General features: G+C 41.3%; 1 protein-coding gene across 4 annotated transcripts in view; it reads left to right on the plus strand.

The window, feature by feature from the left end:
• Window positions 1-12,267, plus strand: part of SRPK1 (SRSF protein kinase 1) — a 48,484-nt gene that overhangs the window by 29,378 nt on the left and 6,839 nt on the right. For all 4 annotated transcript variants that reach the window (XM_045014349.1, XM_045014350.1, XM_045014352.1 and 1 more), the window contains exons 8-14: window positions 197-362; window positions 1,632-1,657; window positions 2,506-2,719; window positions 3,622-4,059; window positions 6,034-6,134; window positions 7,295-7,402; window positions 11,915-11,984. In XM_045014349.1, the coding sequence (XP_044870284.1) occupies window positions 197-362; window positions 1,632-1,657; window positions 2,506-2,719; window positions 3,622-4,059; window positions 6,034-6,134; window positions 7,295-7,402; window positions 11,915-11,984 (1,123 nt within the window). The remainder of the gene's footprint in view (window positions 1-196; window positions 363-1,631; window positions 1,658-2,505; window positions 2,720-3,621; window positions 4,060-6,033; window positions 6,135-7,294; window positions 7,403-11,914; window positions 11,985-12,267) is intronic.

Genomic DNA, 12,267 nt, shown 5'->3' on the forward strand with positions numbered 1-12,267 from the left:
AGTTGTATGCAAACTTCCTTTTAACTCAGTAGTAACCATACTCCAGGATAATAGCCCTGAGGTTTAACTGAAAAGAACTTTGTTTGTTTGTTACCTAGATAACTATAGAACTTTGATTATTTTCTCACCCTTTCACATCTGGTTTGCTCATTGTGTGCATCTCTTGAATATCTGTTTTCTTCTCTCCTATGTGCAGGTTCTGCAGGGTCTGGATTACTTGCACACAAAGTGTCGGATCATCCATACAGATATTAAACCCGAGAACATTCTGCTGTGTGTAAATGAACAGTACATCCGCAGGCTGGCTGCAGAAGCAACAGAATGGCAGAGATCTGGGGCGCCCCCTCCTTCTGGCTCTGCAGGTGCCTTTTCTGTGGAAAACTTGTGGAGTCCAAAGAGATTATAACTGATCTGACAAGGGAAAATTCTCTAGTTCTTGTCTCAGCATTATGAAGCAAAGGAACAGTATTGCAAATCATTTCTATAAAGCCAGTCTAAACTGCAGTACTAGTCGTGTTCCCACAAGAAGCTTACCAGTGTAAAAACAGTGTACATGATCATTAACATCTGCGTTTAATGTTGGTCTGACATAGATTAGGTGGTAAAATAGTCATTTGTAAAGCATTCTCCGTCTACTATATAAATAAGTGTTATTTTCTTAAGCGCTGTTTTGAGTGCATGTGGTGGGTCAGCACTCGGATATGTTCTATAAATGCTTACCTCCTTGAGTGCTCTAGAAAGTGGAAGATTCCTTTCCTTATACAATTCTGTGGATGTATTTTGGCAAACTGTCTTGATGAAATGACACGAGCACTACCCGTTTACCATCTTGCGGGGCAGGCCTGAAAGGAGATTTAAACCGATAGAAGTGGTTTCCCTGTTGTGTGAATGCAATATCTAGTTTATGGCAGAGGCCAGGCTTCATTCTTGTTTGAAGTCTCCACATACGTTCTCAACAATCCTCTTTAGCATCTTCATATGTGCCAGTGCACAGTCCCCAGGAGCTGTTGGTCGCTGGCAGTCTCTACAATATGCAAAGTGCAGCCTCTGACTGAGGCCAACACAGTACAGCTTGGGCTGGCTAGGCTAATAGGCTCCCTCACGGTTTTGGTATTCTGACTGCCAAGGTCCCAGTTGACATCTTGGCTTAAGCAAGGTGCACAAGGCATGAAGCAAATATCCTATCATGCTGTTACACACTTTATGCCCCCTTTTTCTGTCACCAATTAAGTGAGTCTGCTGTCCAGTCTGGTTAATTGAAGCTTGACTCGTCTAACAGAAATGTTCTGCAGTATATTCTTTCTGGCAGGTTGCTGCTATCCCTCTTTTGAGAATTGAGGCTTTCAGAATTGGAGGATGCACTTGAGTTTTGTTACTAGTCCATATAGAAATAAGAGACTGATGTATTCCCTATATACATAGGGAGAGAAGGAATAAATGGTGATTGCTTCTTTTCAGTACAGCTTTACATTTCAACAGTACCTAGTATCCACAGGGAAACACAGTGGGCTCTATGGAAGACGTTCCTGGCTTCCAATCATTCCTTTTTATTTTTGCTTATGTGATATTTTTACTGCAGTGTGATTGCAATCTATAATACAAGCATGCTAACTTATTTCTTTCTCTTCCAGTGAGTACTGCACCCCAGCCCAAACCAGTAAGTATGGTAACTTTTTTTTTCCTTTATAAGCAAGTGTAAATGTATGCTGTCTGCATACGTTCAGGTGTACAGCTTGTTTAGAATTGTTCTATGCGTTTGTTCTATAATACGCTAAGTGGTAGGGAATCCCACTTTGAGACCCAAATAGAAGAACTTGAAGTGTGAACAAGTTCAATGTATGACTGTTTACTCAACACACTGAACGTTTAAATTCCTGTGTTACAGGTATAGCTAGTCACAGAATGATGTCCAGTAACAGTAGTTGTGCAGTACCAGCTTCTCAAGATCACTAGCATTTTCCAGAGTTCAGTGTTCTTAGAGCATCATCAATCATTAATAGCACACCGCCTCATTAAACATAGTTAAAATGGCCCAAGTGGGGTGGAGCTTTTAAAAATCAGTGATCTTCAGTAATGTCAGCTATTTTGCAGATTTGAATCTGTTCCATGTACTGTGACAAAGCTGTTGCTATCTAATGGGCATTTGGCCTGTGAGAGAGAGGTTGCATCATCAGAGTACACATATCAAAAACGCCACCAGGATTGACACCTGTATGGTCCCAGGATTGCATGGGTTATGGAGACTGAACTCCTTTCCTTCGTATGAGGATGGATTTCTCAGATCAGGGCTGAAGCCCGTTGGCTTGGCAGTAGGTGAAGGCCTTCCCAGCTGTGGGATCTGTTCTGTGGGTAGACAGGACTTTTCAGTCTCCAGGGTTGTCAAGTGAAAACATCACACAAGCTCTGAAAGAATTCACTAAAAACTAAAACCTGACTGTAGCATGGGGTTTTATTGGAATAAATACCAAGCCAGATGTGTGAGAGTTGTCTGCCATTTCCCTGCAGGCTGACAAAATGTCAAAGAATAAGAAAAAAAAATTGAAGAAAAAGCAGAAACGGCAGGCGGAACTACTGGAGAAGCGAATGCAGGAGATAGAGGAGATGGAGAAGGAGGCAAGCCCTGTACAAACACAGCCTGAAGAGCAGGAAGAAGCTCGGAACTCTCTTGAGATGCTCTTAAAAGAGAGCCCACCTGATGAAGGGGTACAAGGAAAGCTGGGTATGGATCCGGAATATCACATGGGCGGGGGTGTGTGTATGTGTGTGTGTTTAAACTGAAGCACAGTAACGTTCCTTCAGCCCACTGTTAAAATTGCAGTGTACATCTCTGCAGTATGTGGTGATCAGGCCTCGAATGCTGGCCACTGATTTGCAGTTGAATTGCCACCGCATTCCACTAACACTGTATCCATGCTATGGATAGTAGTCTACATTGCAAGTGCTGTAGCGTAGACACTTACAATGACGGAAGGCATTTTTCTGTCTCATAGTAAATCCACCCCACCCCAAGACTGTAACGAGATCAGTACAGGAATTCTTCCATTTACCTGGCTTTGTCAACAATGGGTTAGGTCAACCTAACTACGCCACATGGCGCATGACATTTTGCACAGCCCTGAGCAATGTAGTTAGGTTTACCTACATTTTTAGGTGCAGACCAGGCGGAGGCAATTCCACTATAGCTATGCCAGTATAACGTCATAGCGTAGATGCAGTCTACGCTGACAGAAAGGGTTTTTCCATCAGTGTACAAACACCACCTCCCCAAACAACATTCGCCATGCCGACCTGACCCATATTGTAGCTATGTCAGTCAAAGAACACTTCTGTTCACGTAGTGACATCAGTCAGGAGTTTGGCTCTTTTTTTTTTTCACACCACTGACCGACATGGCTATGTTCACCTAACTTAAGTGTAGACCAAGCCTGAGTCTGAGCAGGGACCAGGAAGTCTAGTGCTGGTAAAAGTGGATTAAAGAAGCATTGCATTCAGCTGTTCTGTGTGAATGTGCTAGATTTTTGGGCTTATGTAAGGTCTTGCTATAGCTGTTACTCGGTCCATGTGTTATGTTTCCCTGTCCCTTAAGAGTCTTCTGATTCTTTTTCTTTTCCCTTTCCTTAGATGAAGTTGCCCATGTACAAGAGCAAACTATCCTAATGGAAGGCAGCATGGGAAAATGCATACCTGAAATCAACTGCAACGGCGTGGTACAGATGACTGTCTTCTCAGACTCCAGCAACCAAGGGTCTGGGAGGCTTGAGGAGGACCTTCATAATGCCAATGACTGTGATGAACACCCTCTGGCACAGGAAGAGGACGGCTTCCATAGCTGTAATTACAGCCAGCGTAACGGAGACTCAGAGAACAGGTCGCGAGAAGTAATGTCGGACTCATGCGTGCCCTTAATTTCAGAGGTGCTACATTCCATGGTATATCAGCCAACTTCAAGTGAAGAGCAATCGTTCAGTGAGCAGGAGATCAGCCAGTTGCAAGAGAGTATACGTGCAGAGATACCCTCAGAGGATGAGAATGAGAATAATGGGCCATCTGAGAACAAAGGTACCAGAGGACCCTTGTGCAAGAGAGAAACCCTCCCTTTTAGGAGAGCTGTCCTTTGGCGTCTGTAATGTGACATTAATAGGGGGCTTTATATTGGCTGACCTGACTCTGCCTGAGGACATCTTTGAGCCCTGTCCTAACAGCACTCTCCACTCTGGGGATTCCACTGTTGCAACCTTGGGTTGACAGACAGTTATGCCTTTTGATATGATGGATTCCAGAGTGTGTAAACGGCTACCTTGCATTCTCATCAGATTCATTCTGTCCTTCCCTGCTTTAAAAAGCACCCAGTTACTTTCTTTAACAAGTATGTTTGTTTATTATCATAGTCATGCCTTAAATGGGAACATTCCCTCTGCTCCCTCACTCTCGTTCAGATATGTTTCTTGTTTTTAAATATCTGTACATAAAGAACCATATTGTAAATATAGAATTGAGTAAGCGTGCTAGGTTACAGTTTACACACTCTGGAATCCATGCCTGCTCAACCCAAAGTTGCATCAGATACCTGAACTGGAGTGAGAGAAGAGGGCTGACAGAATATAGGGTATGTAGAAAAGCTTGTATTGACATCTCAGTTTTTGCCATGACTGGGCCCAAAATTAACTTTCCTTGCAAGGAATTGCTTGGCGTTATTTTTCTAGCATATATTCCCTAAGTTAATATTCCCTTCCAGAAAGAGAGATGCATTTCAACAAAAGTGCAAGTGGGGAGGGATAGATTTGCTAAACTTGTAAGGAGGAAAGTCTTGGTCTGTTACAGGTTTATAACAGAGATAACATACTATAGAACTAGTTTGTTGGCAGATTCTATATAATGGAGAAACATTCTTTAGAGACATACCCAAAGGTTTTGTGGGCTAAAACCCACTTCATCTGATGAAGTGGGTTTTAGCCCGCAAAATCTTATGCCCAAATAAATGTATTAGTCTCCAAGGTGCTACAAGTACTCCTCGTTCTTTTTACTGATACAGACTAACACGGTTACCACTCTGAAACCTATACACAAAGGTGTGACTTGGTATAATTTAAATCACATAAGTCCCTCAATTAAACCATTTCTCCTTTGAGTCAGGGTCAAGTCAAAAATCTCAGCCCAAAATAGGAAACTGAGAACAATCCCTGTACTTCTCTGCTAAACTATCTTGTAGCATTACCCCATTAAAATACTACTAGGGAAATGTAGGTGAATGTAAGAGCTAAAAAAGAAATGTAACACAGTATCAAAACTCATTCATAAAAAAAGTGTCAAAACGCAGCCTGTACTGAGTCTATTGATGCCTCTCTGGATTACTAGACACACATCATTTCTCAGAACTGCCTTTCCCAGTGCATTTAGGAATCCTTACTAGATGTAGTTTAATGACTTTTTTCCTCATTTTATTTCTCCAGTATATCCATCTTGGCTTGTTCTAACCGTACACTTTAAACTTTGCAGCCGTTGGCAGCGCTGCTATGGGAAGCGGTGCTTCCATCCTTGGAATGTAACCCTTTTAACTTTAAAGAAGGCTTCCTTAGGTTCTGATAGGTTGAGGATCTTTTAGACACTATCAGTGCTGCAGGAAGTGTTCTAAATTCTGCTGGTGTCAGCACTGTCAAAGAGCCAGTCTTAATGAAAAACTGTTAAAGCCAAGCTAGCAGAGCTCAGAGAAACAGCCATCTTCCTGCACTTGCACATGCTCTGTTATGCTAGCATTTCAGTGTCTTTATTGTGCAATACAGGGGGAGGAGCTTTTGCACATGTGTATACTGGGCAGAATATACTAATTAGATCAATTGACTATCTTAATGCCCTTCTGAGGGTGCCTGTGGTGTTAACAGATTGACTAGAGTTGATGGCTAGTAGCTAAACTGGGGGATAGTTCTGATCATTGATGCTTATCCTTCCTGCTAGAATGATGCCTGTGGGGTTTGGGTGGCAGATGGTTGCCCTGTCCCTGTGGATTTAATCAGCTGTTGTGCATATTGCATTTAGGAAAATCCACTGCTGGGAATTTTCTCCTTAATCCCCTTGAGCCCAGGAATGCAGATAAGCTCAAAGTGAAGATAGCTGACCTAGGAAATGCCTGCTGGGTGGTAAGTGTAAACCTTTCAGTGTTGAGTGACCAAAGCTACTAATCTGTTTCCAGTTGACTTGGGGGGAGGCTGAAGAAGACAATCTCTATTATTTACTTAAAAATAAAAGGAGACAAACATCTGCAGCTCACCTGCAATGTCATGAGGGATAACTTAATCCTTGTATTAAGTTTTAGACAGTCCTTCTGATGTTCCTCTACTGTGCTTTGTTGCATCTAGTTTTGCACCCTGTCAAATCATATGCTCTGAGTGAATCATTTCATTTGTGATTCCTGCGCATGTAAGATAGACTGTAAAGAAACTGTTTTGGTCTTTAAAGGCTGTACTGTAGTCCTGCTAAATCTGTTTGAAAACTCAAGCAGGAAAGAACGTCTATTTAAATTATTTTTAATAGCAAAACAGTTTGGAACTGTCCTTACTCCCTTGAAAAGTCCTAAGTTCAGGATCCTCTGTTTTGAATTGCAACTGCTGATGAGGCAATACCCTTGAAGAGCTTTGCTGCTCTGCTTTAGGTAGCTGCTGCCACACACCCTCTAGTAAGGGGGACGGTTGGACTTCTGAAGTAACTAACAACTGCTTCTCAGTAGTGATTAAAATAGAAATGTATCTGTCTGGGTATATTAATATAGGTTATTAACTTTGTTTACAAAATCATTCACCTGAACTTCACATTATCATGATTTACTGTCAACTTGAATCCTCGGTCCTCTAGCATTAGCACACAAACTAATAGCTGTGAAATACATCCCATTTTTAATCACGGTTCCTAATGTTTAGGCTGCACATCGTCTTGTCTGACAGAAGCTGTCAGTGTCAGAGAGGTAAAATAGGTTACCTGTCACAAGTCACTTGGTAACATTCATCACAGCGTTGTAGTTCAACTTTAAAACTGGTGTTCTCCCCCGCTGCTGCTACTGTTTGCCATCATCTGAATTGTCAGGCTATTTTGTCTAAGGAAAAATGCCTCTGGCTAGAGCATTTTAATCATTTGTTGAAATTTAAGAAACTGTTTAATTGAGATGTAAAAACCAGTCTGTCATGTTTCATCTACGAGATATCTCTGTAAATAGCACCTCTCTGGTCTTAGTTGAAGGATTCTGTTCCTTTAGAGATTTCAACCAGTTAATAAAGCACCCTTTTATTTATTTATTTTTATTTAGCACAAGCACTTCACTGAGGACATTCAGACAAGGCAGTACCGGTCCCTGGAGGTGCTGATAGGATCTGGGTATAACACCCCTGCTGATATTTGGAGCACAGCCTGTATGGTGAGTTTGGTCATGCAGGGTGGACCCTCAACATTCAGTGGCTGCGGAGAATTATGGGAAATTCCAGCGTGCTGTGTACTTTGTGGACAACAGAATCATTTTTGCTGGCTCCAGCAAAAATAGTCAGAGCTTAAAGCAAAGCATCCAGCCAGTTTCTAGGGTTGGTAAATCCCATGTGCCCATACCTCAGGCAAACCACCTTAAACCACCTCTGAGTGGTGCAGCTTATGCGACTCTGCTTCTGTTTATGTTGTGCACAGCATAGTTGTTGCCCTTTGGAAGCCAGCATCCTGTAGCAAAGGATGTGTTGCATATACTGCCTGTAATTTGTGATTATGCTGCATGACATACAAACATATATGCATAATTCTGGAAGACAACCTAGCTTTTTCTCTCCCCACACTGGCTTTACAGCTGCCTTTCTCAGCCTCCAAGTTTCTCTAATGCATCTGGCTTTAAGTCAATATTTTATATATTTGAGACACTGTCATACATCCCAAGTCTTGTTATGAATTGTCTCACATTCTGTGAGTAAGGTTGAGGTGACAAAAAGCCTGTTCTTATGATGACTGGCGAATGTTGAATATAGCACTTATCTTTAATTAAAAAAAAAAACACACACTTTTGGTGAGGTCTAGCTACTGCCTACAAATGTCTCCTTGATCTTTTTCGCTCCCTTCAGTATTTTATTTTTATTCAGAGCTTGTTTTTGATTGGTAAGCTTAGCAAATACGATTTCATGAGCTCATCCCTGCCTTCTGGAAAGCAAGCTGTGCTTCTGATGAATGAGGCAGAACAGAATGCAATGTGTTTGTTCCCTGTACGGTACTTGTGGTCAATAAAACAACACTGATGTGACTCGGAGTTCCTAACGTGATAGTCTCTAGCTATAATGGCACTTTAAAGAATATTTTTTTTCTTCTCTTCTTTGTCGGTATCTACTTTTTTCTTTGCTTATCTTACATTGACCAGGCACCATATGATTTTGGTTGGTATCTGATTTCATTCCTCATGGGGACACTGATGTGATATCTCTAGAGAGAACTCCCCTGTTGTATTTTCAACATGCTATTTAAAACTAAAGGTTTATAGCAAAGTCCCCATGTTCTGTGCAGCACATTAGACGTAAATGTGGCAGCAACCTCAGAATTTGCAGAAGTACCCTTCTAAATTTTCCTTATACAGCCCACAACCTGAGCCAGTTCAGTATGGTGACTCGTTTGTTTTGATTTCTATTTTACACTGCCTTCAGATTTCAGACTCAGTGTATTGTAAATTCTTGTACTGAGGCATAATACATGATATACAAACACAATTGAAGAGAAGCTGGAGACTGAGACAGTTCACTAAGGGGACTTCAGGGTCTTTGCAATTGAGAGAACATCTGAAGCAGTTTGAGGTTGTGGGATGAGCTCACTATATGTGAATGCCCCTTTTAAAGCTGTTGTTGGTGATGTGTTAAATTATATTCCCGATTTAACACCCAATTTTAGTTCAATAAGCCTATTGTTCCAGGCTTTCTGCTGACTCAGGAAGAAAATGGTCAGTTTACACTTTGTTTGCTTTTGGGCATCTTTAACATAAGAACATAAGAAAGGCCGTACCGGGTCAGACCAAAGGTCCATCTAGCCCAGTATCTGTCTACCGACAGTGGCCAATGCCAGGTGCCCCAGAGGGAGTGAACCTAACAGGCTATGATCAAGTGATCTCTCTCCTGCCATCCAGCTCCATCCTCTGACGAACAGAGGCTAGGGACACCATTCTTACCCATCCTGGCTAATAGCCATTTATGGACTTAGCCACCATGAATTTATCCAGTCCCCTTTTAAACATTGTTATAGTCCTAGCCTTCACAACCTCCTCAGGTAAGGAGTTCCACAAGTTGACTGTGCGCTGCGTGAAGAAGAACTTCCTTTTATTTGTTTTAAACCTGCTGCCTATTAATTTCATTTGGTGACCCCTAGTTCTTGTATTATGGGAATAAGTAAATAACATTTCCTTATCCACTTTCTCAACATCACTCATGATTTTATATACCTCTATCATGTCCCCCCTTAGTCTTCTCTTTTCCAAACTGAAGAGTCCTAGCCTCTTTAATCTTTCCTCATATGGGACCCTCTCTAAACCCCTAATCATTTTAGTTGCTCTTTTCTGAACCTTTTCTAGTGCTAGAATATCTTTTTTGAGGTGAGGAGACCACATCTGTACACAGTATTCGAGATGTGGGCGTACCATGGATTTATATAAGGGCAATAATATATTCTCAGTCTTATTCTCTATCCCCTTTTTAATGATTCCTAACATCCTGTTTGCTTTTTTGACCGCCTCTGCACACTGCGTGGACATCTTCAGAGAACTATCCACGATGACTCCAAGATCTTTTTCCTGACTCATTGTAGCTAAATTAGCCCCCATCATGTTGTATGTATAGTTGGGGTTATTTTTTCCAATGTGCATTACTTTACATTTATCCACATTAAATTTCATTTGCCATTTTGTTGCCCAATCACTTAGTTTTGTGAGATCTTTTTGAAGTTCTTCACAATCTGCTTTGGTCTTAACTATCTTGAGCAGTTTAGTATCATCTGCAAACTTTGCCACCTCACTGTTTACCCCTTTCTCCAGATCATTTATGAATAAATTGAATAGGATTGGTCCTAGGACTGACCCTTGGGGAACACCACTAGTTACCCCTCTCCAGTCTGAGAATTTACCATTAATTCCTACCCTTTGTTCCCTGTCCTTTAACCAGTTCTCAATCCATGAAAGGACCTTTCCTTTTATCCCATGACAGCTTAATTTATGTAAGAGCCTTTGGTGAGGGACCTTGTCAAAGGTTTTCTGGAAATCTAAGTACACTATGTCCAACGGATCCCCCTTGTCCACATGTTTGTTGACCCCTTCAAAGAACTCTAATAAATTAGTAAGACACGATTTCCCTTTACAGAAACCATGTTGACTATTGCTCAAGAGTTTGTTTTTCTATGTGTCTGACAATTTTATTCTTTACTATTGTTTCAACTAATTTGCCCGGTACCGACGTTAGACTTACCAGTCTGTAATTGCCGGGATCACCCCTAGAGCCCTTTTTAAATATTGGTGTTACATTAGCTAATTTCCAGTCATTGGGTACCGAGGCCGATTTAAAGGACAGGTTACAAACCTTAGTTAATAGTTCCGCAACTTCACATTTGAGTTCTTTCAGAACTCTTGGGTGAATGCCATCTGGTTCCGGTGACTTGTTAATGTTGAGTTTATCAATTAATTCCAAAACCTCCTCTAGTGATACTTCAATCTGTGACAGTTCCTCAGATTTGTCACCTACAAAAGCCAGCTCAGGTTTGGGAATCTCCCTAACATCCTCAGCCGTGAATCCATTTAGTTTCTCCGCAATGACTTTATCGTCTTTAAGCGCTCCTTTTGTATTTTGATCATCAAGGGGCCCCACTGGTTGTTTAGCAGGCTTCCTGCTTCTGATGTACTTAAACATTTTGTTATTACCTTTGGGGTTTTTGGCTAGCCGTTCTTCAAACTCCTCTTTGGCTTTTCTTATTACACTCTTGCACTTAAGTTGGCAGTGTTTGTGCTCCTTTCTATTTGCCTCACTAGGATTTGACTTCCACTTTTTAAAGGAAGTCTTTTTATCTCTCACTGCTTCTTTTACATGGTTGTTAAGCCATCAGAACCACTTATTTTATTTATAAATAAAAGCTAAGCTGGGAGAGCACAGTCTGTGGCAAGAGAGGATTCTGCAGCATGTTCCATAATCGAAGTGTAGAGGGCCCTTAGTACAATTGTCTAAAGACACTAAACAAGCTCTTAAGATATGAACACTGTAGAAAATGCAGCTTCATCTGCAAAATCTGCAAAAATCTGCAGCACATCGAAAATCTAAAGTTTGGAGGCAGTGTGAAACAAATATAATTTGTGATCAGGACAGCCAGGAAACAGTCTTGCACTGGCTCAGGTTGTGGGCTGCATCGGGAAGATTTAAGTTATACAGTGCTGTATAATTCTGTGTCTTCAAATCTAGAAGTAGAGAATTGGAGAAAATGTGCTTGGAAGGTGGTTGAAAAGATCCTTGAACTTGGGGAAAATGGCCTTTTTGGAGGAAGCGTCATGAAAACCGCTTTTGAGCTCAAGTATCCTATGAGCTTTTGATAGCTAGCTACCAAAGCAAAGTCCAATCTGGGAGTCAACCAAGAATTCACCAGCTTATGTATAGTATTTTTAATAGTTGAACTTCATCTTATTGACACTTCATTTTGCCATGATTCAGATTTGCTTAGTGAGATGATCTTATATGAGACACTAATGGATTTGTCATAATGTATGGCAGTGGGCTGTGCCTTCATCACAAAAGTTCAGAATAGATCTTAATGTCTTTCTAGGTTTTACAAGTAATTATTTCCCTCTGGCATCCAAAATGCCACATCTACTCTGCAGTACTCATATGTACGTCTAACAGTGACACCTTGAAAACGATTCAATACATTAATTTTTCTTGTTTAGGCCTTTGAACTAGCCACAGGAGACTACCTGTTTGAGCCCCACTCTGGAGAAGACTATTCCCGGGATGAAGGTGAGTCTCTCTAGGCGTCTACCCTTTTCAAATGGAATACCAGCGAAGGGGTTGTTGGGTGTTCCTTGGATGGAGAAAGTTTTCTATTATGAGTCACTGAAGCAGAGGCTCCTAGCTTGGATACAAGTCTGCTTGCTTGAGTAAAGAAGCCCCTTCTTAATTGTACTGAAGGGAAACTTAAGGCTTTAATTTCAGGCACTAAAGAGTAAAGGTTCAGTTTCTGTTACTTGATACCTAACAAACACTCCCTTGTCTTTACTTCTGCCTCTTTCACATCTGTTTT

Source organism: Mauremys mutica, chromosome 4, assembly GCF_020497125.1.
Source record: "Mauremys mutica isolate MM-2020 ecotype Southern chromosome 4, ASM2049712v1, whole genome shotgun sequence".
Lineage (NCBI taxonomy): Eukaryota > Metazoa > Chordata > Testudines > Geoemydidae > Mauremys > Mauremys mutica.